This window comes from Nomascus leucogenys, chromosome 24 (genome assembly GCF_006542625.1).
Source record: "Nomascus leucogenys isolate Asia chromosome 24, Asia_NLE_v1, whole genome shotgun sequence".
Lineage (NCBI taxonomy): Eukaryota > Metazoa > Chordata > Mammalia > Primates > Hylobatidae > Nomascus > Nomascus leucogenys.
Window position 1 is genome coordinate 26287284 of NC_044404.1, and position 26961 is coordinate 26314244.

The 26961-nt window shown below is 47.0% G+C and overlaps 2 protein-coding genes across 8 annotated transcripts in view; both read left to right on the top strand.

Moving 5' to 3' along the window:
* Positions 1–287: 287 nt before the first annotated feature.
* LIN28A (lin-28 homolog A) lies at positions 288–18819 on the top strand. The gene is made up of 4 exons (XM_003271654.3): positions 288–387; positions 852–1048; positions 14399–14583; positions 15319–18819. Exons 1-4 carry the CDS (start codon positions 357–359, stop codon positions 15533–15535), a joined length of 630 nt encoding a protein of 209 aa, XP_003271702.1. The 5' UTR covers positions 288–356; the 3' UTR covers positions 15536–18819.
* A 2487-nt stretch (positions 18820–21306) lies between these two features.
* Positions 21307–26961, top strand: part of DHDDS (dehydrodolichyl diphosphate synthase subunit) — a 40911-nt gene continuing 35256 nt past the window's right edge. For 4 of the 7 annotated variants that reach the window (XM_030805705.1, XM_030805709.1, XM_004092226.3 and 1 more), the window contains exons 1-2: positions 21307–21474; positions 21990–22107. In XM_030805705.1, the coding sequence (XP_030661565.1) occupies positions 22045–22107 (63 nt within the window). In that variant the 5' untranslated portion in view covers positions 21307–21474; positions 21990–22044. Of the gene's footprint in view, positions 21617–21989; positions 22108–26961 lie in introns of all 7 variants that reach the window. The other 3 variants (XM_030805710.1, XM_030805707.1, XM_030805708.1) reach the window with 3 other exon arrangements.

Consider the following 26961-nt stretch of genomic DNA (forward strand, 5'->3'; position numbering starts at 1 on the left):
GCAGACAGCCCCATCTCCAGATGTGTATGTGGGGAGGGGGTGTCAAACCTCAAGGTTCTGAGAAGGGACACCCCAGAGGTGTCAGAGACCGGAGCAGTGGGGGAGGGCCGGAGCTGGAGCCGGAGGGAAAGGGAGGGGAAAGGAGAGGGAGGGGAGGGGAGGGGGCTGCCCGCGGGGGGTTGGGTCATTGTCTTTTAGAATTTGGGAGCCTTTGAAAAGCCGTGGGCCCTCCCACCGCTATTGTGCGGGGGAAGATGTAGCAGCTTCTTCTCCGAACCTCCCCTTTGCCTTCGGACTTCTCCGGGGCCAGCAGCCGCCCGACCAGGGGCCCGGGGTCACGGGCTCAGCCGACGACCATGGGCTCCGTGTCCAACCAGCAGTTTTCAGGTTCGAGCTCGGGACTTAGCGGGGACACTTCAGGATGCAGGGGCGGCCAGGAGCCACGTAGAAGGGAGGTGGGGAACTGACTCCTAGGCTGCCCAAAGGATCCCAAGACGGTGCGGCCTCCTGCTTCATAGGGCCGTATCTGGGACAAGGAACCTTGGTGTCCCAGTGGCGTGCGCGCCAGACTACGTGGGTGGATGGAGGGGAGAGGCTTGTTCCGCCGTGAGTCTCCGGGAAACGCGTTGTGGGAAGAGGAGCAAAACTTTTCGGGGCACTACCGTCCCAGTGTATGCTAGGGGAGCGCGGGAGGCGACCGGGATAGGTTTCTTCTCTTCTGTTGCTTGGTAGCTGCACCCTCCTGGCTGTCCACTTGTGGGGCTGGACACTCGGGTCTCTCTGCCTGGGGCCCGAGACGGCCCTCCGATTCGGTGCCCCCCAGCTGAGTGCCCGGCCCTCCCTCTCTCCAGGTGGCTGCGCCAAGGCGGCAGAAGAGGCGCCCGAGGAGGCGCCAGAGGACGCGGCCCGGGAGGCGGACGAGCCTCAGCTGCTGCACGGTGCGGGCATCTGTAAGTGGTTCAACGTGCGCATGGGGTTCGGCTTCCTGTCCATGACCGCCCGCGCCGGGGTCGCGCTCGACCCCCCAGTGGACGTCTTTGTGCACCAGGTGAGACTGATTCCGGTAACTTTGCCCAGGGAAGGGCGTCTAGGCGCGCATATCCACGGGTGGGCTCCGGGCTCGCAGTTGAATTGAGGGCCATCGGGAACCCTCATTATGCGTCCCTGTCTTTGCTTCGGCACCCCAATTCTGAGTCCCTGTTAACTATCTCGGGGGGAGTAGTGGGAGGCAACACCAATTATCAGCACCTCCGCCCCCTTCCGGGAACCCCTCCGGCTTACCACGTGTATATTACCTCTTTCCCCTGGGAAGGGGCAGGGGGCAGGGAGGTGACCCCATGTGGCAGAAACTAAGGTTGTATTGTGCCTGCCGGTGGGGGGAGGGCGAGCAGGCCGGCCAGGGAAGCACATGCCTGGCCTGAGCCAGGCGCCCAGCGCCTCCAACGTCTGAATGGAGCTCAGAAGGCGGGAGAGAGTGAGGGCAACTGGCTACTGGACCCAAGAGGCGTAAAGCCAAGAAGTCAGCCTCATCCCCTTTTTAATGCAGACCTCACCTGGCTGGTCACTAAAAACTGGGTTTGGCAAATCCCTGAAGGATCCCTGTGGGGGCTTGAAAGCTCGGGACTGGGGTCTTTGCTGTCCAGTTCCCGTGAGGAAGGAAAAGCCAAGGAGCCCAGGCCTTCCTTACATTCCTGGGCCAGGCTGGGAGGGAAGTCGGTAGGTCGCAACCCCAAGTTCTCAGTTAAAGCAGGACAGCACAGTAGGGGGTGAAATTCAGTGTCGCAGGGCAGGGGGTGGAGGGAGGCTGGCCTCTGGTCCTATTCTCCACTTGGCATTTATGGCCCCAGACAGCCCATTGATTGCTGTCTTAACATTCCTGGCCTTAAACAAGGAGCCAGAGACTTCAGGTCTCCCTCCTCCCAGGCTTCCCCTTCCTGAATATCCTAGAGGCATTCCGGTGGTCCCGGGCCACCAGCTACCCATAAAGACCATGGAAAGGAAGTTGCTTGCTGCTTGTGGCCCTTCCATCTTTGGAGGTTTGGGGCTGGATCTGGAAAGAAGAAATTGCTAATCCCAGATCGTGTAGGTTGACACCCAGGCCGGGCAGGGAGGGGTTACTTAAGGGAGGTTGGCTTTAGGAGGTGTGGGGGAGGGGAAAGGAGGATGTGAGGATTAAGGGTTGGAGCCTGAAGGGATGGCATTCTTTGGGGGAGGGGTAGGGAAGGGAGATGCTGGGTGGACTAGTTGGAGGCCGCAGGGACGTCTTCGAGCACAGCCTTCAGTGAGGAACAAACAAGGGAAATAGACGCAAGGAGATGGGGAGTCACCACTTACTGTTGGGGCCATGGGGTTAGTGGGCTACTTGAACATCTGCCAAGAGGACCTGCAGCAGGATACTGAGCTGCCCCCTTGCAGTACCCTTATTCCCCCAACCCCCCATTAGACAGCTAGTTTCCCACTGGTGGCTTTTCTCCCTTCTCTGTCTCATTTACATATGTGAATGATAACCCACAGGAAGTAATTGTGGGAGAAAGAAGGGAATTGGCCTCTTTAGATCTATTAAATCACTTTATTACAGGAACCAGTTTTGAATGGCCCTCCTCAGCAGGGCAGCAAGCCTCCCCCACTCTCCCATTTATCTGATCACAAAGAGATTAAAATCTTTCCTGGTCTGGGGAATGGACAGCTCCCCCAACTTTGGGAGGCTGGAATAAGAGTCAGACCCAATGTCTTCTCATCACCCATCCAAAGGCTGCCAGATAGGGAGGGGCTGAGGGGAATGTATCCCCTCATCTTCTGGGTTCCTTGGTGATATACATACCCCAAGGAAGGTGCTTTTTTGTTTTTTTGTTTGTTTGAGCAAATGGGGACTTGGGCCTCAGCAGGCTTCACCTTAGGATCTAGAGCAATTGGGAAACTATTGGGTGGCATAGAGCAGGCATTGAGTTACACTGTGCTGGGTCAGATGTACTGGCTTGGAAATGCTCTGGATTTTAGGCTCTTGGAACATCCAGGAACCCATAGTTGAGTAAGTTGTCAAGAGGGAGCTGAGCTGGAAGAGAATTAAGAATTTGTCTCTCTAATCCCCAGCTCTTCCCATTCTACTCATAAAGCACAATGATGGGTGGAAATTCCCTGAGCCTTTACCTGGTAGGTCTGATAATGGTAGCATGCCGGGAGGGCTTGGGTTAGGGGTCCTCCAACCCCACCTTAACCGTAAGTTAGATTAGTGATTCCAGTCTTTGCACTTGTTTTTTTTGTTTTTTTTTGGAGATGGCGTTTGGCTCTTGTTGGCCAGGCTGGAGTGCAATGGCATGATCTCCACTCACCGCAACCTCCGCCTCCCAGGTTCAAGCGATTCTCCTGCCTCAGCCTCCTGAGTAGCTGGGATTACAGGCATGTGCCACCACGCTCGGCTAATTTTTTTGTATTTTTAGTAAAGACGGGGTTTCTGCATGTTGGTCAGGCTGGTCTCGAACTCCTGACCTCAGATGATCCGCCCGCCTTGGCCTCCCAAATTGCTGGGATTACAGGCATGAGCCACCACCCTTCTGCATTTGTGAAATTAGAAATGACTCTCTGGAAATCTAATGGTAAAGGAATTTAGTAAACACATGATAAATTGTTTACTGGGAGAGGAGGAAAGTGTTCCCGAAGTGGAGAATAAGAAATCTTTAACAAAACTTCCCATTCTTTGGCTGCTGGGGTTGGGCACCCTGGGGTTGGGGTGGGCTGGTGAGAAGGTAATTGTCCTAAGATAGCATCTACCAGAAGGAGGGGGTCAGGGAGCCCCTTTGCAAGTAGAGGAAGGGGGAAAGGCAATTTAAAAACATTTTCTTTTCCCTTCCAAAGTTGGGGTTATTAGGATGCCAATGCCCTGTTAACTAATGTTCTTATGCTCTCTCCCAAATGCTGTAATATCTTCTTCAAGAGTAGATGAGTGGGGGGAAAAGCCCACCCCCTAGCCAAAAACTAAGCAACACAACAACAAAACACAAAGCAAAGAGATTTCTGTAACAACTCTTTTCCTTAGGTACACATCTTTAGATCTAGAAATCTGCCTGTCTCTAGAGTTAGGGAAATAGATAGCAAGCCCTTAACTTAGAGTTTCTCGACTTCAGCAGTATTGACATGTTTTGAGCAGGATAATTTGTTCTGGGGAGTCTGTCCTGTGTATTATAGGATGTACAGCAGTGTTCCTGGTCTCTACTCGCTAGAAGCCAGTTGCATCTCAGGTGTGACAACCAAAAACATCTCCATGCATTGTCAAACGTCCCCTTGGAGTCAAAATCTCATCCCTGCTTGAGAAACACAGTTATACAGGAAAGCTGGAGCAAGAAAGCTAAACTGTCAACTATTTTCCTGAGATTCATCAAGAATTCAAAAATCCTCATTTTGGGCCATTTTTTCCATTTTGGCTTAACTCATGTGTCCTGCGGCTCAGTTTGCAAACTCTCAAGATTTATAGAAATTTGGAAATAAGGAAAGTTCCCTGCTTTCCCATAGCTCCTCAGGACCCAGATATGTTTCAATCTCAAATATGTTTAAATTGGCTTTCTGGCTAAAATACTACATTGGAAGACTTGGAGTCAAAAGAAAAGCCTAGATTTGACCAAGGGACCAAGTTGGGTTAGGAGAAAAGGTTTTCAATACCTAGACAACTGCTGACATTGCCCTGAAGCCACGTGGCCTGCTTTTTCTGAAAGCCATGAGTGAGGAGGTGGTAAGAGCAACCTTATTCAGGGTCTAGGTTAGGACTGCTGGGTTTGGTGGCAGGGTTGCGGGGGCGGGTGGGGAAATATACAGAATCTTTCCTCCTGGTTTGTAACACTGCACCTCTGATTACTCACCTCATGTCTAGTTATTGACGTACTGGTCTTATACCCTTCTCTATGTAACCCATAAGCTCTTTGAAGGGAGGAACTTGGCTGCATACTTAATTTTCTAGTATGCACTTGGTGGGCTGAGGAATGAATAAGAAAAGGGGCATCTTGAGGACCTTGGTGAATCAGAAGTACACTTAGCAGTCTGGGGTCCATGTTGGCAGAGATCTTTGTTCACAGAAAAAGACTAGAGATACTGAGGGGTGTCAACTGTAGCTGCTCGCTTTCTGGGCTGGGCACAACATAGAATATGGCCTGGGCACAATATAGCACTATGAAAGTTTGTGGAGTGAATATCGGTAGATCACAACTCCGAGCCCAAAGAGGTTCCTCTCGTCTTTGTTGATAGAGTGGAAGCCACGGATTTAGTGGCCATCCATGAGTTACTTCTGTCTTAATAAGAAAAGGCAGCTTAAAAATAAATTGACTTGATTTTTCAGAAAGTTGGTAGAGAGGTAGGAAGGTTCATGAAGACATTGTGGAATCTTCTGGGGTCCTCTTCTTTCTGAGACATGCTTCTAGACAATGTCTTTTTTTAATTTTTATTTTTAGAGATAGAGTCTTGCTCTGTCACCCAGGCTGGAGTGCAGTGGCACAAACTCAGCTCACTGCAACTTCCGACTTTTGGATTCAAGCAATTCTCCTGCCTCAGCCTCCCAAGTAGCTGGGATTACAGATGTACACCACCATGCCCAGCTAATTTTAGTATTTTTAGTTGAGAAGGGGTTTCGCCATGTTGTCCAGGCTGGTCTCAAACTCCTGACCTCAAGTGATCCACATGCCTGGGCATGAGCCACGATGCCCGGCGACAGCGTAAAGTAAAGGCTGTGACACCATCCTGAACAAAGCTTCAAATATGGGAAGTTTCTACCCTGTGGTTGTTGACACTGCTGCCTGCCTTACAAGTGGTTTTCAGTAACATTTACCAGGGCCATTTCGTTTTTTGAACATTGCTAATCACACTCTACTGGAATTCTTGTTTTTTGGAGTAACTGCCCTCGGTAAAAACTACGCCTCCTGTCTTCCTGCAGGCATGAATAGCAACCACTGGCCACATAGCCAGAGTGGGAGGTCAAAGGAGTTGGGGGAGAATACACAGTTGATACAGACTTATTTAACATGATCTCAGCGTTGAGGTTTTTTTTTTTTTTTTTTTTTTTTTTTTTTGAGATGGAATCTCTGTTGCCCAGGCTGGAGTGCAGTGGCGCCATCTTAGCTCACTGCAACCTCCGCCTCCCGGGTTCACGCCATTCTTCTGCCTCAGCCACCCGAGTAGCTGGGATTACAGGCACCTGCCACCATGCCTGGCTAATTTTTTGTATTTTTAGTAGAGACGGGGTTTCACCATCTTAGCCAGGCTGGTCTGGAACTCCTGACCTCGTGGTGATCCGCCTGCCTCGGACTCCCAAAGTGCTGGGTTTACAGGCGTGAGCCACCACAACTGGCCCAGCGTGGAGTTATTTAATTTAGACAGGACTTGGCTTTTCTAAGCAGTAGAATATAAGAACTGAGTTTCTGGCCTAAAAGTCTAGGAACCTTTCATTCTTACCCCTGATCGAGCAGGTAGTTGGGTGGGGGCAGGGTGGGACGGGGAGGACAAGATGACTGCCCTTAGGAGCTGTGGAGATAAATCTACCTGAACACTTGAGTTCACAGCTCAGACCAGGTAGCTGGCTACTCAGTACCTCCTGGGACAGGCGCCCTCGGGCTTACCTTTGGGCAGACAGGCTGAGCAGCGCCATCTGGTGGGGAACTCCAGGCAGGAGCTACAGGGCCTGGCTGTGGCTGAGCAGAGGGGATCAGAGGGATTGGCTGCCTGCAGGCTTCCGTTCCAGACACCCCTTTCACCACCCTCCTTGACACACACACCATCGAATAACTGCTTCTGGGAAAACCGGTTGGTTCTCCCTTACCAAATCTTACCTCCAGGAGTGAAGCTAAGATAGGGATGTGACACCACAGGACTGTCATTAAAATTACTTTCATCGGCTTTTTTAAACGTGGCTACTAGAAAGTTGTGACTTGCATCATATTGAACTGCACTGGTGAGAGTTAGGCCAGCTGCACTCAGCTCAGCTCTTGCTTCTTACTGCGACTTTAACCAAGATGCTTATTAACCCCTCTGCCTCCATGTCCTCGAGCTGTAAAATGAGGGTCTTCATAACACCCCACCGCACCAGTTTGATACGAGGGTTAAATGAGTTACAACACGTAAAGTGGTTAGAATGCCACTTAGCCTACAGTAAGCACCAATGAGTAACAGTTATTTTGCATAGTACTTAGACATTCAACAAATGCTTGTGAAAGCTAGGAACCTAGAATTGAGGTAGAGACCTGCACTACGGAATCTTCCAGGGCTGGAATGGCCCTGGAAGAAGAGCTGGAACAGCCTCTTGCAGAAGAGCCAAGAACCCCAGCTTTAGTCTGCACAACTGTAGCAAGTACCCTGAAATTGTATTGCCACTTATGTAGAAAGAAGGACACTTACGTGCCTTGGTGGTTTTTTTTCCATTTTTTTGTTCATACTTTTTACTTTTATAATGTTTTGTTTGTTTTTAACTCCACATTTCCTAAGTGACCCCTAAGGCTCATTCTATCTCTAAGCTTGTAAAGGCATACGTTGAACCTGGGATGAGGTACTTGGTGTGGGTTGGATAGGGTAAGGCAGGCAATTACTGAGGTATTAAGAAGGGATCAGAAGGCCTAAGTACTTTAACTGGAGAGATTCCTTCCCTGCCATCAAAAAAAGAAAAAGAAATGCTTTCTATTGTCTGATGCCACATTCCCCAACACAGTAGGCCCATGTAGGCTCCCCAGTCCTAACTTGAAGAAATTGGGAAAGGATGATGTGAGTCATGCCTCCTCTCCCCCTCCCCTTTAAAATAATTTATCTGAATCAATAATTCAGGATTGGACTGAAGAGACCCAAGGGGAGGGGGTCCTGTTTGGTTCTATCCATGAAGTGGGCAGTGGGCAAGCCAGAGAAGGGAAGATGGCTGCTGATGGTGACTTTGGCAAGACTGCCTGGGGAAGGAAGGATTTTTTATATCTAGTTCTCTCACCGTGACCATAACCCCAACATAGAGAGGAAGGAAGAAACTGTTGAATGTGGGGAGGAGGGAGAGGGGGATGCAAGAGGGATCTGCTCCTTGGAACTCCAGGAATCTGACCATCAGAACCAGCCAGTGTCAACTCTTTGTTTCCTGGGGCTGGGCTCTACTGGGGGAGCTCAGGCCATGCCCCTCCCCCTAAGGTCTTTTCTTTTTGGAGGGGATGGGGAAAGGGGCAGGGCCCTGCTTTGTGTGTGGTTGGGGGTGGAATGGGGGTGGTACAAGAATTTCAGGCGCTTTTCAGTTGCAGGCCCTGGGAGGCTGGCTCTGTGGGGCTGCACGCTGATTACCTATCTGATAAGAGAGGAATTCAAACTATGTGTTTTAGAAAGGGGCGGGGGAGGAGAGCAGGGAGCCACCCCTGGAGACCACCAGTTTTAATCTTGGCCAGCCGGTTACATTGAGGTGCCTGCAGAGGTGGGGGGTTACTCTGTAAAAGTCTTAGACCTCAGATCCTCCAGTGATGCAGTGAGTGACCTGAGAGGACTAGTCAATTTCTTGTTGCATGTCCCCATTTATATGATCCTCTTAAAATAAACCTGTGAGGTGTCCATAGAGGAAGGTGTTCCTCTCCAGTAAACTGGGGCTTAGAGAGGGGATATTCTTCTGAGTTTCCATAGCTAGTTAGGATAAAACCAGATGCTTGGCACTTGGTTCTCTCTGTTAACCTGCGCCATCCAGTGTGAAGAGGTTGATAATTGCCACTCCCTGAGGATTTATGTGTGGCAGGCGAAGGGCTAACTACTTTTCATGCATAAAACCTCACAGCACTACCATGAAATTAGTATTTACTCCATTTTATAGATGATTAAAGAAAGGAGGGAACAGGCCATCAGACTCAATCAACCCTTGTTCTTAATCATTTACCTGCTGAATCACAGCTAGAACTAGGAGTGTCCCAGCCTAAGACAAGCTGGGCAAGGGAATGAAGCTGGAACTGCCTGGGTCCAGAAGGCTCTTGGTCTGGCTCCTCTAGGACCTGCCAACTCACCCACTAATTGTATCTCTTGTCCTAACCCACTCAATAAAAAATGTCAAATCTAATATAATTTTTATTTTTTGCGATGGGTTCTTGCTCTGCCACCCAGGCAGGAGTGCAGTGGCGCGATCTCAGCTCACTGCAACCTCTGCCTCCCAGATTCACGCGATCCTTCCACCTCAGCCTCCCAAGTAGCTGGTACCACAGGCACATGACACCATGCTGAGCTAATTTTTGTATTATTTTGTAGAGAACAGGGTTTCGCCATGTTGCCCAGGCTGGTCTCCAACTCCTGAGCCTCAAGCTCAGGATCCACCTGCCTCAGCCACCCAAATTGCTGGGATTACAGTTGTGAGCTACCATGCCCGACCTTACAAATCTAACTTTAAACTCAGGGTGGTTACTGTGCAATAGTGGGAGAGATATTGCACCCGGGCCACAATATCATCTTAAAACAAAAATTTGGCCGGGCACGGTGTGTAATCCCAGCACTTTGGGAGGCTGAGGTGGGTGGATCATAAGGTCAGGAGTTTGAGACCAGCCTGGCCAATAAGGTGAAACCCTGTCTCTACTAGAAATACAAAAATTAGCCGAGTGTGGTGGCGTGTGCCCGTAGTCCTAGCTACTCGGGAGGCTGAGGCAGAAGAATCGCTTAAATCCAGGAGACGGAGGTTGCGGTGAGCTGAGATCGTGTCACTGCACTTCAGCCTGGGCGACAGAGCAAGACTGTCTCAAAAAAAAAAAAAAAAATTAAGTGATGAGGAATCTGTGATTCCCATTTTGACAAAGAGCATGTTTCATCTAAGTTCCAATTTGGAATGTTACCCCCCAGCCACCAGCATAAAATACAAATGCTACTTACTCATGTTCCCTTGAGCCAGGACTAGGTAAGTGCACAGTAATCCCTTTTGCTTCTCCATTTTCTATGACGACTACTCCTTGTTGACATATTTGACACTGTTGTTTTACTATAATAGATGAAGCTGTAATGAAGTCTATTCTGGGTAGGGTCTGAGATGCTGTCACCTCCACTAATGTCAAGTTGGTGGTGCAGTAAGTGGCACGATAGAAGGAGCTCTGAGCTTTAAATCAGGAACTCTGGGTTCATCTGACCCTGGCTTTGATACAGAACTAGCTGTAGGAATAACTACTTTTTTTTTTTTTCTTGATGGCTGCTGGCTGTTTGCTAACCGCTTTATAAATATCAGTGTCCTTAAATTTTGGTACAAACATGCAGTATTCTGATAGGATTATTCCATACATATTGTTCTAAATCTTGCTTTTTGTTTTTTCTTTTAACAATATTATTTGGTAATCTTTCTCAGCTGAATGATTAAAACTCTGCCTCCTGTTTCATTAATTCATTCAAAAATGTGCTAGGCATTATTTCAGGTACCAAAATGTGGCTGTGAACAAACCAAAGACTTTACATTGTTTTTAATGGCTGCGTGGCATTCGTTATTATAGATGTACCATATTTATTCAACCATTCCCCTTCAAATAAACCGGTAGGTTGTTTCCAATTTTTTTAAAGCAACAATGAGATACTGAGTATATGTGTCGTGCTAAGACTTCCTACTGATATCTACTTATATTATGTAGTGTAATTCTTTTTTCTTAGTGATTTATGGTATATTTTTGTAGTTTTACCAGTCTGATTATCTGTCTTAACTTTTCAGTATTTTTCTTAACAATGAGGTGTTTAAACCCTCTGAAATGTATTTTGCATATGTATCATACAAAGGGTAGGAATATGACTTCCTTTCCAAATGGATTATTAATTTTTATAGCAGCATTTATTGAATTATTTTCCTTACATATTCTCCATATATTCTCAGATCTCTGTGATTTTCCATTTTAATCCTCTGATCCATCTGCTTGGGTTATACTGTCTTTCGGTAACATTTTGATATAATTTCAAACTTTCAAAAGACTGCAAGAACAATATCCAACACTCGCACATCACCTCTGCCCAGATTCATTGACTCTTAACATTTTGCCCCATTTGCTTTATCATTCTCTATCTTGGTACAGATAGTTTTTTTGTTTTTTTTTTAAAACCATAAGTTGGAGACAATAACCATTTTTATCTCTAAATATTTCAGTGCGTATTTCCCAAGAATGGGAATATTGATCTTTTTTTTTGAGACGGGGTCTTACTCTGTCACCCAGCCTGGAGCACAGTTGTGCGATCTGCTCACTGCAACCTCCACCTCCTGGGCTCAAGGGATCCTCCCACCTCAGCCTCCCCAGTAGCTGGGACTACAGGCGTGTACCACTGTGCCTGGCTCATTTTTTTGTATTATTTTTTAGAGATGGGTTTTTGCCATATTGCCCAAGCTGGTGTCGAATTCCTGGGCTCAAGCAATCCGCCCATCTTGGCCTCCCTAAGTGCTGGGGATTACAGGCATCAGCCACTGTGCCTGGCTGGGAATATCAATCTTACATCATTTCAGTACACTAATCATAATCAGGAAATTAAACACTGGTACATTTATCTATATACCATATGCAAATTTTGTCAATTGTCCTATTTTTTTTTCCTGTTTCAAGATCCAATCTGGAATCTTGGATTGCATTGAACTGTTCAGTTCTTCAGGCTTTGTCTGTTTATGACCTTGACATTTTTGAAGTCCTGTTTTATAGGAATGTCCCTCAGTTTGGGTTTGTCTGATGTTCCCTCAAGGTTAGATTCAGGATGTGCATTTTTAAAGTCATAAGTCCTTAGTGCATCATATTAGAAGATATGTGTGTCCCATTGTAGGCAAAGCTAAACTCAAAGAACTTGACTAGAGTATTATCTGCCAGTTTTCTCCACTGTAAACTTGCTGTTTTTCCCTTTGTAGTTGCTACACTGCTGATTATATCCAATTTAAATCGTAATATCTGGTATTCTTGGCAATTTATATTTTCCCATAGCCTTTAGAATCACTGAATCTTCCAATCCAAGATCGTGGTATGTTTTTGCATTTTTTCCTTTAATATATTTGAGTTTTTTCTTCATATAGGCTTTTTACCTTGTTAAATGTATTCTGAGGGTTTCGGTGTTTTTGTTTGTTTCTGAGACAGGGTCTTAACTCTGTCGCCCAGGCTGGAATGCAGTGGCATAATCTTGGCTCACTACAACCTCCGCCTCATGGGCTCAAGCGATGCTCCCACCTCTGCTGGGATTACAGGGGTGAGCCAGACAGAGTCTTGCTCCATCACCCAGGCTGGAGTACAGTGGTGCCATCTTTGCAGCCTCTGCCTCCCGGGTTCAAACAATTGCCTCAGCCTCTCGAGTAGCTGAGATTACAGGTCTGCGCACCATGCCCAGCTAATTTTTGTATTTTTTGTAGAAATGGCATTTCGTCACATGGGCCAGGCTGGTGTTGAACTCCTGGATTCATGTGATCTGCCCACCTAAGCCTCCCCAAAGTGCCGGGATTACAGACAGGCATGAGCCACTGTGCCTGGCCTATTCTGTTTGTTTGTTTTTTTTAACATGTTTTGCAGCCATTATTATGATTTCCTTTTTTTTTCTTTTTCTTTCTTTCTTTTTTTTTTTTTTTTTGTTCTTGTTGCCCAGGCTAGAGTGGAATGGCGCAATCTTGGCTCACCACAAGCTCCGCCTCCCGGGTTCAAGAGATTCTCCTACCTCAGCCTCCCAAGTAGCTGGGATTATAGGCGCCCACCACCACGCCCGGCTAATTTTCTATTTTTAGTAGTAGAAACAGGGTTTCTCCATGTTGGTCAGGCTGGTCTCAAACTTCTGACCTCAGGTGATAACGCCTGCCTCGGTTTCCCAAAGTGCTGGGATTACAGGCATGAGCCGTTGCGCGCGGCCCATTAGTATTACTCTTAAATCATTGAGCATCTTGAGTTTTTTTTTTGTTTGTTTGTTTGTTTTGCGACGGAGTCTTGCTCTGTCATCCAGGCTGGAGTACAGTGGCGCGATCTCGGCTCACTGCAAGCTCTGCCTCCCAGGTTCATGCCATTCTCCTGCCTCAGCCTCCGGAATAGCTGGGACTATAGGCGCCCGCCACCACCCCCGGCTAATTTTTTGTATTTTTAGTATAGACGGGGTTTCACCGTGTTAGCCAGGGTGGTCTCACTCTCCTGACCTTGTGATCCCCCCGCCTTGGCCTCCCAAAGTGCTGGGATTACAGGCATGAGGCACCGTGCCCGGCCTTTTTTTTTTTTTTTTAAATAAGGCATATAATATTGCTTTGATTATAAAAATACCACTTGATTTTGTATTTTTTCCAGTATTCTACTTATTTGGTCTTTTGATGATGGTATAAATACTAGTGATGCATTATGTGAAAAATGAATATTTCAGTGCTTTATAGCATGACACTTTATTTTTATTTTATTTATTTATTTCTTTGAGATGGAGTCTTGCTCTGTCAACCAGGCTAGAGTACAGTGGCGTGATGGCTCACTGCAACCTCTGCCTCCGTGGTTCAAGCAATTCTCCTGCCCCAGCCGCCCAAGTAGCTGGGATTACAGGCGCCCGCCACCACACCTGGCTAATTTTTGTATTTTTAGTACAGACAGGGTTTCACCGTCTTGGCCAGGCTGGTCTCGAACTCCGGACCTCGTGATCCACCTGCTTCAGCCTCCCAAAGTGCTGGGGTTACAGGCGTAAGCCACCGTGTGCAGCTGAGCCACCATGCCCAGCTATTTTTAATTTATTTTATTTATTTATTTATTTTTGAGACGAAGTCTTGCTGTGTTGCCCAGGCTAGAGTGCAAAGGTGCCATCTTGGCTCACTGCAACCTCTATAGTGTGACACTTTAAATTTCGTAATTTTATATTTGTTGATTTCTTCCAAATGCTTACATTTAGAAATTTTTCTGTTTTTTTTTTTTGTTGTTGGTTGGTTTGTTTGTTTGTTTTTGAGACAAAGTCTCACTCTGTCGCTCAGGCTGGAGTGCAATAGTGTGATCTCGGCTCACTGCAACCTCTGCTTCCTGGGTTCAAGCAATTCTCCTGCCTCAGTCTCCCAAGTAGCTGGGATTACAGGTGCCCGCCACCATGCCTGGCTAATTTTTTTTATTTTCAGTAGAGACAGAGTTTCACCATGTTGGCCAAGCTGGTCTCGAACTCCTGACCTCAGGTGATCTGCCCGCCTCAGCCTCTCAAAGTGCTAGGATTATAGGTGTGAGCCACCGTACCCGGCCCTCTGTTCTATTTTATTAAGAACTTTAAACCTGAATAGCTACAAAAATGTCATGACATCTGCTTATATAATTACGATTTTTGTTAATGTACTGGTAGACTTTGTTGTTCTTAATCGTAGTGACTCTTTGAGTCAGTTTCCTTACCAGTAAAATAGGAGTACCATCACATTTGATTCCTACCCTACAGGAATAAGTGTTCCTTGTCTTTTGGTATAATAATGGAAACTAATGTTAAAATTTACCGCATTTCCCTTCACCAGAGTAAGCTGCACATGGAGGGGTTCCGGAGCTTGAAGGAGGGTGAGGCAGTGGAGTTCACCTTTAAGAAGTCAGCCAAGGGTCTGGAATCCATCCGTGTCACCGGACCTGGTGGAGTATTCTGTATTGGGAGTGAGAGGCGGCCAAAAGGGAAGAACATGCAGAAGCGCAGATCAAAAGGAGACAGGTATGGATCGGAAGGCAGCTTATATATGTTGCTAAGGGCATCCCCCAGTCTCCCAATCCTGTCACTTTTTGGGTCACACTGCAAAAGACAAAGGGAAGCCTGTGGTCCCTGGCAGCATCTGGAAGGCTGAGCGCCTGCAAATAGGTGTGGGCAAGGGCAGTAGGTGAGGAGGCCACTGGCGGTGACTTAGTGCTTCTACTTGTCTCTAGCCTCAGCCGTTAAGTGAGGCAGTGATACTAACATCCTGGGATGGTTTTAGAATGAAAGGAGATCATAGATTTGCAAATGATGGGACAAGACAGTATTATCTGTATCTGTTGCTGCTTTACCAGGTCTGCAAATGGCTGGTTTCCTTAATCTTGCTTGGGCTTAGAGCCCCTTAGCTCTGAACAGATACTATAATTTGGCTTGTTTAATTTCTCCTATATTAAGGGTATGGAAGAATCTCTCCTATTCCCCAAGTTGCAGTTCCTAGTTGGGGTCAGTAACTTCTATTTCTGGTATCTTGGTATTTTCAAGTTGACATGAATCTGAAGAGATCACCTGGACAATTAGATGTGGAAAGGACTTAGAGATCATTTAGTAATAGTCCTCCTTTTGTAAGTGGGAAGTTTGGTCTCTGGGAAAGGAAGTAAGTGACAAACGTGTACCAGAGCCCAGGTGTCCTCATTCGTGGGAGGCATCTGGCCTCTTCTTGCTCCCTTCTCTTACTTTTACCATCTTGCTTTGTACTAGGTGCTACAACTGTGGAGGTCTAGACCATCATGCCAAGGAATGCAAGCTGCCACCCCAGCCCAAGAAGTGCCACTTCTGCCAGAGCATCAGCCATATGGTAGCTTCATGTCCGCTGAAGGCCCAGCAGGGCCCTAGTGCACAGGGAAAGCCAACCTACTTTCGGGAGGAAGAAGAAGAAATCCACAGCCCTGCCCTGCTCCCAGAGGCGCAGAATTGAGCCACAATGGGTGGGGGCTATTCTTTTGCTATCAGGAAATTTCGAGGAGCAGGCAGAGTGGAGAAGGTGGGAATAGGGTGCATTGGGGCTAGTTGGCACTGCCATGTATCTCAGGCTTGGGTTCACACCATCACCCTTTCTTCCCTCTAGGTGGGGGGAAAGGGTGAGTCAAAGGAACTCCAACCATGCTCTGTCCAAATGCAAGTGAGGGTTCTGGGGGCAACCAGGATGGGGGAATCACCCTACAACCTGCATACTTTGAGTCTCCATCCCCAGAATTTCCAGCTTTTGAAAGTGGCCTGGATACGGAAGTTGTTTTCCTTTTAAAGAAGGATATATAATAATTCCCATGCCAGAGTGAAATGATTAGGTATACGACCAGATTCATGGAGCCAAGCCACTACATTCTGTGGAAGGGAATCTCTCAGGAATAAGCAGTGTTTTTTTTCACATCTCGTATCCTCATACCCACTTTTGGGATAGGGTGCTGGCAACTGTCCCAAGCAATGGGTAATGATGATGGCAAAAAGGGTGTTTGGGGGAACAGCTGCAGACCTGCTGCTCTATGCTCACCCCCGCCCATTCTGGGCCAATGTGATTTTATTTATTTGCTCCCTTGGATACTGCACCTTGGGTCCCACTTTCTCCAGGATGCCAACTGCACTAGCTGTGTGCGAATGACGTATCTTGTGCATTTTAACTTTTTTTTCCTTAATATAAATATTCTGGTTTTGTATTTTTGTATATTTTAATCTAAGGCCCTCATTTCCTGCACTGTGTTCTCAGGTACATGAGCAATCTCAGGGATAGCCGGCAGCAGCTCCAGGTCTGCACAGCAGGAATACTTTTTGTTGTTTTTGCCACCGTGGAGAGCAACTATTTGGAGTGCACAGCCTATTGAACTACCTCATTTTTGCCAATAAGAGCTGGCTTTTCTGCCAGTGTCCTCTTGAAACCCCCTCTGCCTTGAAAATGTTTTATGGGAGACTAGGTTTTAACTAGGTTGCCCTGTGACTTGATTGCCTTCTACTGGAAGACTGGGAATTAGTCTACACAGGAAATGGTGGTACACAGAGGCTAGGGGAGGCTGGGCCAGGTGAAAAGCCCAGAGAGCAAGCCAAGATTAGGTGAGGGTTGTCTAATCCTAGGGCACAGGATGTGCTTTACATCTCCAGATCCATTCTTCACCAGATTAGGTTAGGCCTACCATGTACCACAGGGTGTGTGTGTTTGTAAAACTAGAGTTGCTAAGGATAAGTTTAAAGACCAATATCCCTGTACTTAATCCTGTGCTGTCGAGGGATAGATGTATGAAGTAAGGTAAGATCCTTAACCTTTCAAAATTCTCGTGTTCCAGGAAGACACATAAGCGAGGGCTTTGTGGTGCCTGGGGCCTGTGTCCTGCCCTGCTGCAGTAGTGATTAATAGTGTCATGGTAGCTAAAGGAGAAAAAGGGGGTTTCGTTTACATGCTGTGAGATCACCGCAAACCTACCTCACTGTGTTGAAACGGGACAAATGCAATAGAACGCATTGGGTGGTATGTGTCTGATCCTGGGTTCTTGTCTCCCCTAAATGCTGCCCCCCAAGTTATTGTATTTGTCTGGGCTTTGTAGGACTTCACTAAGTTGATTGCTAGGTGGCCTAGTTTGTGTAAATATAATGTATTGGTCTTTCTCCATGTTCTTTGGGGGTTTTGTTTACAAACTTCTTTTTGTATTGAGAGAAAAACAGCCAAAGCATCTTTGACAGAAGGTTCTGCACCAGGCAAAAAGATCTGAAACATTAGTTTGGGGGGCCCTCTTCTTAAAGTGGGGATCTTGAACCATCCTTTCTTTTGTATTCCCCTTCCCTTATTACCTATTAGACCAGATCTTCCATCCTAAAAACTTGTCTTCTACCCTGCCCTCTTTTCTGTTCACCCCCAAAAGAAAACTTACACACCCACACACATACACATTTAATGCTTGGAGTGTCTCCACAACTCTTAAACGATGTACGCAAAAATCCTGAAGCTAGGAATACCCTCCATCCCTTGTTCCCAACCTCCTAAGTCAAGACCATTACCATTTCTTCCTTCTTTTTTTTTTTTTTTTAAGATGGAGTCTCACTCTGTCGCCCAGGCTGGAGTGCAGTGGCATGATCGGCTCACTGTAGCCTCTGCCTCTTGAGTTCTGGTGATTCTCCTGCCTCAGCCTCCTGAGTAGCTGGGATTTCAGGCACCCGCCACGCACAGCTAATTTTTGTATTTTTAGTGGAGATGGGGTTTCACCATGTTGTCCAGGCTAGTCTGGAACTCCTGACCTTAGGTGATCTGCCCACCTTGGCTTCCCAAAGTGCTGGGATTACAGGCATGAACCACCATGCTGGGCCGACCATTTCTTGATGTATTCATGCCTAACACTTAAGACACTGCTGTAGCCCGGGCGCGGTGGCTCACGCCTGTAATCCCAGCACTTTGGAAGGCTGAGGCGGGTGGATCACAAGGTCAGGAGTTCAAAACCATCCTGGCCAACACGGTGAAACCCCGTCTCTACTAAAATACAAAAAAATTAGCCGGGTGTGGTGGCGCATACCTGTAGTCCTAGCTATTCAGGAGGCTGAGGCAGCGGAATCGCTTGAACCCAGGAGGCAGAGGTTGCAGTGAGCTGAGATCGCACCACCGCACTCCAGCCTGGTTACAGAGCAAGACTCTGTCTCAAAAAAAAACCAAACAAAAAAACCAAAACAAAAAAAACAAAACAAAAAAACCACACTACTGTATTTTGGATGGATCAAACCTACTTAATTTTAATTTCTAATCCTAAAGTAAAGAGTTGCAATTGGGGGCCTTCCATGTAGAAAGTGGGGTCAGGAGGCCAAGAAAGGGAATATGAATGTATATCCAAGTCACTCAGGAACTTTTATGCAGGTGCTAGAAACTTATGTCAAAGTGGCCACAAGATTGTTTAATAGGAGACGAACGAATGTAACTCCATGTTTACTGCTAGAAACCAAAGCTTTGTGTAAAATCTTGAATTTATGGGGAGGGAGGGTAGGAAAGCCTGTACCTGTCTGTTTTTTTCCTGATCCTTTTCCCTCATTCCTGAACTGCAGGAGACTGAGCCCCTTTGGGCTTTGGTGACCCCATCACTGGGGTGTGTTTATTTGATGGTTGATTTTGCTGTACTGGGTACTTCCTTTCCCATTTTCTAATCATTTTTTAACACATGCTGACTCTTCCCTTTTCCTTTCCCTGGGAAAATACAATGAATAAATAAAGACTTATTGGTACTCAAACTGTCATCCCCTTGTCAGATGTTTTTGCCCTTCCGATAACTCCCACTTTCTTGGATTGGGACTCAGAAGTCACAGAAGAACCATTACGTTTTTTCTGTTCAACCAGTTTGTTAGGAATGAAATCTTGAAAGTTCACTCCTCTTAGCACCTCATTACAGTGGATTTTTGTTTCTAGTTAAGGCCTCTTGTCCTTTCCTTGGAAGCTTCCACATTCAAGAGGGGATTAGGGGCTTGGCATGCATAAGAATGGGGTTGCCTGTGCCACTGGCTGGGATGAAAGGATGGGGCCATGGCTTGGGGCATGAGACCCTAATAATACTTTGTCCCCTACTCCTCAAAGCCTTTTACAAATCTTAATTAATTAACCCCTTGCAGGACCCCAAGGAGAGAAATGTGTTGTGGAACTGGGGAAATTGAGGCCAGAGGAGATTCACTGACTAGCTATAAATGCAACATTTTCTTTGAGCCAAAGTTTGCTAGCTTTTTAATGAACATTGAATTTTTTTATATATATCACAAGTCATCAAGCAAGAACACTGAATTTTAAACCTCTATTCCCACTAAGGGAAGGAGGATTTTAAAAAGAAAAAAAAAAACTTGATTGGAGGCAAACCGAGTATATTAACACAAAGGGCAACGAAACAGGGAAACTGGTTTAAATCCTCAAGCCTGACATTATCAGAGCAAGGGTAAGTTTCATACATCTACTCCAGGGACTTTGTGGCTTCTTAATTGTACCAAAAGTCAAAGCTGACAGTAGAACCTCATGAAGCAGCAAACTACTAGTGGACTTCGTTAAATTGTCTTGCTGCAAAATGAAGTAACTTGGACTGAGATTACAAAGCAGGAAGGATGGAAAAGCTCAACACTATTCATTTCTACTCATCTCTAGGGCTTTTTTTGATCATGTTGCTGTGTTAAAATAACTCCTTTCATTAGAAAGAGTGGAAGACAATCAATTAGAAATTGCCAATAAAACATCTCTTCCTCGCCTCATTTCTTTAATAATATTGTAAAGTGAAATGCGACAAAAAGGTTCTTTGACAATTGTGAGTTTTTATTTCATTCAAAACATAATACAACATAAAGTTGTATTATGCTTTGCAAGAAATACTGGTTGTGGCCGGGCGCGGTGGCTTACGCCTGTAATTCCAGCACTTTGGGAGGCCTAGGCAGGCAGATAACGCGGTCAAGAGATCGAAACCCTGTCTCTACTAAAAATACAAAAATTAGCCAGGCTTGGTGGCACGCGCCTGTAGTCCCAGCTACTCAGGAGGATGAAGCAGGAGAAACGCTTGAACCCGGGAGGCGGAGATTGCAGTGAGCCGAGATTGCGCCACTGCACTCCAGCCTGGGCGACATAGCCAGACTCCGTCTCAAAATAAATAAATAAATAAATAAAAATAATACTGGTTGTATAAGCATCTGTAAAGAATTTTTTCCTCCTTTTTCAATTTTGAGAAAATTGAACTGCGAATTTCTTTTGTGAGCCTAGAATTCTTGCAACCCATTTTTTCGTAAAGGTTCAGTAGAGCTAATGCCCTTAACTTTTCTATCAGGGTTAATTTCTGTTATTTTCATTTATGTACTGCCAAAGCGAGCACCTTTCTGTTATTTTAGAAGTCACCTTTTTTTTTTTTTTTTTTTTTTGAGACGGAGTTTCGCTCCTGTTGCCCAGGCTGGAGTGCAGTGGCGTGATCTTGGCTCACGGCAACCTCCGCCTCCCGGGTTCAAGCGATTCTCCTGCCTCCCCTCCCGAGTAACTAGGATAACAGGCGCCCGCCACCACGCCCGGCTCATTTTTTGTATTTTTAGTACAGACGGGGTTTCACGATGTTGGCCAGGCTGGTCCCAAACTCCTGACCTCATATGATCTGTTCGCCTCGGCCTCCCAAAGTGCTGGGATTACAAGCGTGAGCCACCGCGCCTGGCCTAGAAGTCATCACGGCAGAGGTCTTTCTGGCCTTACCCCTTCTCTTGAGTTCGTTGGGATAGCTCTTGGGAATCCACAAATCCTAAAACATGCGTGCCTTACGTCGGCACAAAATAGATTAATATTCTGCGCGTCTGTAAGATAGGCTGCGGCTAGAAACTTCTTCCCAGACGATTAAACCCACTAAATAAAACACGAAACGGTAACGAGATAATTTTTAAGAGTATGCACCAGTGCTCTAATGAAGCCCGGTTCTGCGGCATTCCAAGGTAAGGACGCTGCCTTACCCAGTTTCTCAGCAGTCCTAAAGCTGCCTTCGAAGGCCGAGAAGCGCCTCGATTCTTGCCCCTGGCTCATTTCCCTGGCGCGTTTTCCAGAGGCCTCCCAATCTGTGAGTCTACCGACCCCTCCGCTCCCAACGCTGGGCTCAACACCGTCTTCCCCAGCTGGTCCCGCAGCACGTGGCCTGGAGCCCAGCCTCCCGCCCCGCTCGGTCACGTGAGCCTGGCTCTCACCCTCGCCCGCTTCCACACCCCGTGGGACCGAGAACCGCCCTCTCCCTGGCTCGCAGGCGTAGGCGCAGGCGCAGGGCAGGGCCCCCCCCTTCAACTTGGGTGACGGAAGGGGCGTGTCGCAGCGCCCAAAGATGACGTGTTCTTCTAGCGCCACGTCGTGAGGAAGTGCCGGCCCACTGAAGCGGTGGGGACGCGCCCCGCGGAGCGAATCAGGTGCTACTGAACTGAAGGGGTGAACTAGAGGAGAAGAGGGTGACTGGGCGGGGAGCAGCTGCGGGAGAAGCAAAGGGACGACTGAGGGAATAATCAGGAGACCACTGAGGCGTGAAGTACCGGGGGTGCGATAACTGAAGGGGTTAGTAACTGGGAGCGCAGAGTTGGAAGCAGCTTAGGGGAAGATGGAGAAGGAAGAAACGGGGAATGATCAAGATGTGGGCACCATGATGTGGCAGGAAACCGACTTAGATGTTCAGAAGAAGTCAGTGCAGATACGGAGGAAATGGGAATGGGAACAAGTCTGCAAAGCCAGGAGAACCGAGGAAAGGCTTTTGCCCTCCAGAGGTCTCATTGCCTTATAAAACTCTGGGTGGTAAAAGATTATAGGCTTAGACCAGTGTCTTTGGATTCGAATGCTGGCTGCTCTCCATAGTCCATCTGATTCCCCAGAAGTCAGTTATAGCTGTTTGCAAACCTTGGTGACTACTTATTTTCTTTCTTGTTTATCCAAGATTACCTGGCTGGTGTTTGGTTGTTCTGGAGTGATCTTCTGACTGGAAAAGAACTATGTCATGGATCAAGGAAGGAGAGCTGTCACTTTGGGAGCGGTTCTGTGCCAACATCATAAAGGTGAGCAATGGCCCAGAGCACCAGTTGGCCTTCTGCTCAGTTGGATAATCTTATATCAAAACCTGTTATTAAAGTTGAGCAATTCATCATGTTAAGTGGAATTTAGCAAGGAAACCAAAGAGTCTTAGAATGGTAACTTCCAGGTCTACATTTCTGGTAGACTTTCGTCCTAACTCTGACATTTTCAGGAAGCCCAGACCTCTCAATATCATTGGGCAGCCTAGACTGCTAAGTATTCCTTATAGAGAACTGAAATTTGTTTCCCTAGAACATTGATCCATTGTTCCATGTACTGTCCTCTTGATTTAAATAGGTTAATCTTTGATATATTCTTTGATCTGGCAGTAGAGCAATGGTTAAGAGTTTGGGGGCTGGGCCTGGTCGCTCATGCCTGTAATCCCAGCAATTTGGGAGGCCGAGGTGGGCAGATTGTTTGAGCTCAGGAGTTGAGACCAGCCTGGGCAACATGGTAAAACACTGATTCTCCAAAAAATTAAAAAATCAGCCGGGCTTGGTGGTGTGCACCTGTAGTCCCAGCTACTCGGAAGGCTGAAGTGGGAGAATTTCTTGAGCCCAGGTCAAAGCTGCAGTGAGTCATGATTGTGCCACCACACTCCAGCCTGGGTGACAGAACAGGACTGTCTCAAAAGAGTTCAGAACGAGACTCTGTCTCAACAAAAAAAAAAAGAGTTTGGGCTCTAGAGGCAAACGGTGAAATTCCTGTTCTTTTTTTTATTTTGAGATGGAGTCTCGCTCTGTCACCCAGGCTGGAGTGCAATGGCGCAATCTTGGCTTACTGCAACCTTCGTCTGCCAAGTTCAAGCAATTCTCTTGCCTTAGCCTCCCAAGTAGCTGGGGTTACAGGCATGTGCTACCACACATGGCTAATTTTTATATTTTTAGTAGAGATAGGATTCTCATATTGGCCAGGCTGGTCTCGAACTCCTGACCTCAGGTGATCCACCTATCTCAGCCTCCCAAAGTGCTAGGATTATAGGACTGAGCCACTGCACCTGGCCTGAAAGTCCTGTTTTATCATTTAGTAATCATGTGACTTTAACAACTGTAGAATTGTTATGAGAATTTATGAAACGTTAATATAAAGCAGTTAGCATAATGTCTAGCAGTTCTTAATTATTATTAGGATTGTCTTTCAGACATTTGAAGACTATTATCTCCTATCTTCCCCAAATCTTCCCTCAGCTTTTTCTCTAGGAATCACAGCAATGTTATATCTGCCTAAGACAGGTTTGAGATTGGGGCCAGTCAGCTTGGTTTTGTTTTTCAGCCACGGGCTGTCAAGCAGCAGGTAGTAATGAATTTATGAATCAGTAACCTTTATACAAGCCCCACACATGCTCACAAACAAATGCCAAGTGATCTCAAGCAGTCCAGGAAATGGGAAGTATCTCCTTGGGGAACCACTGCAGTGGTATGTTTAGAAGAACAAGCTGCATAACTTGAATGGATTTTGGGGGATGGAAAGGCTGTATGTGGGAGACAGAAGTAGAAAAAGAAGTGTTGATGAGGAAGCAGTCAGGGAAGAGCCCTCCCAGGTGAGGAAAAATAGGCTAAGGAGTCCATTTGTGTTATGGGAGACAACTCAAAGCTGCTCCAAACCAAATAAGGGTTTTGTTTTTTGTGGTTTCTTTTTTGAGATGGAGTCTTACTCTGTTGCCCAGGCTGGAGTTCAGTGGTGCAATCTTGGCTCACTGCAACCTCTGCCTCCTGGGTTCAAGCAATTCTCCCACCTCAGCCTCCCCAAGTAGCTGGGATTATAGGCGCCCGCCACCATGCCTGGCTAATTTTTTTTTTTTTTTTTGCCTGGCTAATTTTTTTTTTGTATTTTTAGTAGAGTTGGGGTTTCACCGTGTTGGCCAGGCTGGTCTCGAACTCCTGGCCTCAAGTGATCTGCCCACCTCAGCCTCCTAAAGTGCTGGGATTACAGGCTTGAGCCACCGCGTCCGGCCCCAAGTAAGTTTTGTTTGGCTCAAAAAAAGTCTTTTTTGTTTGCTTTGAAAAACAATTTTTTTTTTTTTTGAGACAGAGTCTCACTCTGTCGCCCAGGCTGGAGTGCAGTGGCGTAATCTCGGCTCACTGTACCCTCTGCCTCCCCGGTTCAAACAATTCTCCTGCCTCAGCCTCCCGATTAGCTGGGATTACAGGCCCCTGCCACCACGCCCGGCTAATTTTTCTTTATTTTTAGTAGAGACGGGGTTTCACCATCTTGGCCAGGCTGGTCTTAAACTCCTGACCTCGTGATCCACCCGCCTCGGCCTCCCAAAGTGCTGGGATTACAGGCGTGAGCCACCGTGCCTGGCTGAAAAGCAAAATTTTAATAAAAATCCTGATGTTTGGTTTTCTTGCAAGATCACCAGATCCAGCAATACTGCGCCCCAGTTCCTGTGTGTCAGCAGTTGGCTAGAGGTCAGGAATTAGTGCCTTTTTTTTTTTTTTTTCTTGAGACAGAGTCTCACTCTGACACCCAGGCTGGAGTGCAGTGGCGCTATGTTGGCTCACGGCAACCTCTGCCTCCCGGGTTCAAGCCATTCTCCTGCTTCAGCCTCCTAAGTAGCTGGGATTACAAGCTCCCACCACCACACCTGGCTAATTTTTGTTTTTGTTTTTTTCTTTTTTCCGAGATGGAGTCTTGCTCTGTCATCCAGGCTGGAGTGCAGTGGCGTGATCTTGGCTCACTGCAACCTCCACCTCCCAGGTTCAAGCAGTTCTCCTGCCTCAGCCTCCCACGTAGCTGGGATTACAGGCATCTGCCACCACGCCTGGCTAATTTTTGTATTTTTAGTAGTGACGGGGTTTCACCATACTGGCCAGTCTGGTCTTGAATTCCTGACCTCGTGATTTGCCCGCCTTCGCCTCCCAAAGTGCTGAGATTACAGGCATGAGCCACTGTGCCCAGCCCTAATTTTCGCATTTTTAGTAGAGATGGGGTTTCAACATGTTGGCCAGGCTGGTCTTGAACTCCTGACCTCAAGTGATCCACCCACGTTGGCCTCCCAAAGTGCTGGAATTACAGACGTGAGCCACTGCACCCAGCCCTATGAGTTCCTTTTTTCTGTAGAAGGTACCATCTTCATTTGACTATGCCCATCAAAATTTTTCCTAGCCAGACACGATGGCTCAAACCTGTAATCCCAGCACTTTGGGAGGCCAAGTTGAGTGGATCTCTTGATCCCAGGAGTTCGAGAGCAGCCTGGCCAACATGGTGAGACCCCCATCTCTACAAAAAATAAAAAAATTAGCTGGGTGTGGTAGTGTATTCCTGTAGTCCCAGCTACTTGGGGAATTGAAGTGGGAGGACCTTTCTCCTCCAAAAAGGTGGAGGTTGCAAATGAGCTGAGATAACACCACCACACTCCATCCACCTTGAGTAATAGAGTAAGACCCTGTTTTTTATTTTATTTTATTTTATTTTATTTTATTTTATTTATTTATTTATTTATTTATTTATTTATTTATTTATTTTTGAGATGGAGTCTCGCTCGGTCATCCAGGCTGGAGTGCGGTGGCGCCATCTTGGCTCACTGCAAGCTCCGCCTCCCGAGTTCACGCCTTTCTCCTGCCTCAGCCTCTCTGAGTAGCTGGGACTACAGGCGCCCGCCACCACGCCCGGCTAACTTTTTGTATTTTTAGTAGAGACGGGGTTTCACCGTGTTAGCCAGGATGGGCTCGATCTCCTGACCTCGTGATCTGCCCACCTCGGCCTCCCAAAGTGCTGGGATTACAGGCGTGAGCCACCGCGCCTGGCCTGAGTAAGACCCTGTTTCAAAGAAAAAAAATTTTTTTTTTCCTTTTGCTTTCTAGTTGGAGACCAACTAAACCAAGCCTGTACTTAAGAGCATATGGTTAAAAGATTAACTCTGGAAGCAGATGGACATCAGTTTGAATCCCTATTTGCCTCTTCTTAACCGTGTGACTGGGCCGGGCCTGCTGGCTCACTCCTGTAATCCCAGCACTCTGGGAGGCCGAGGTGGGCAGATCACAAGGTCAGGAGATTGAGCCCATCCTGGCTAACACGGTGAAACCCCGTCTCTACTAAAAAAATACAAAAAAATTAGCCGGGCGTGGTGGCGGGTGCCTGTAGTCCCAGCTATCGGAGAGGCTGAGGCAGGAGAAAGGCGTGAACCCGGGAGGCGGAGCTTGCAGTGAGCCAAGATGGCGCCACCGCACTCCAGCCTGGGCCACAGAGCGAGACTCCTTCTCAAAAAAAAAAAAAAAAGAAAAGAAACAAAAACTGTGTGACTTATGCAAGTCACTAGAACTCTCTGAGCTTGTTTTTCCACCTGTCAAATGAAGATAATACTATTTACTTTATAGACTTGTATGATAAGATGAAGTATAAGAAGCCCAGCATAGTATTTGGCATGTAGTAAGTGCTCAGTAAACATGTAAATAAAAATAAGTAGCCAGCTATGGTGGCTCATGCCTTTTTTAATCTCAGCACTTTGGGAGGCTGATGAAGGAGGATTGCTTGAGCCCAGGAGTTCGAGACCTGGTTAACTTAGGGAAACACACCATCTTTTTTTTTTTTTTTTTGAGACAGAGTCTCGCTGTGTCGCCCAGGCTGGAGTGAAGTGGCACAATCTCAACTCCACCTCCTGGGTTCAAGCGATTCTCCTGCCTCAGCCTCCCGAGTAGAGTAGCTGGGACTACAGGCACGTGCCACCATGCCCAGCTAATTTTTGTATTTTTAGTAGAGACTGGGTTTCGCCATGTTGGCCAGGCTGGTCTCGAATGCCTGACCTCAAGTGATCCGCCCACCTCAGCTTCCCAAAGTGCTGGGATTACAGGCGTGAGCCACCACGCCCGGCCGACCCCATCTCTTAAAAAAAAAAA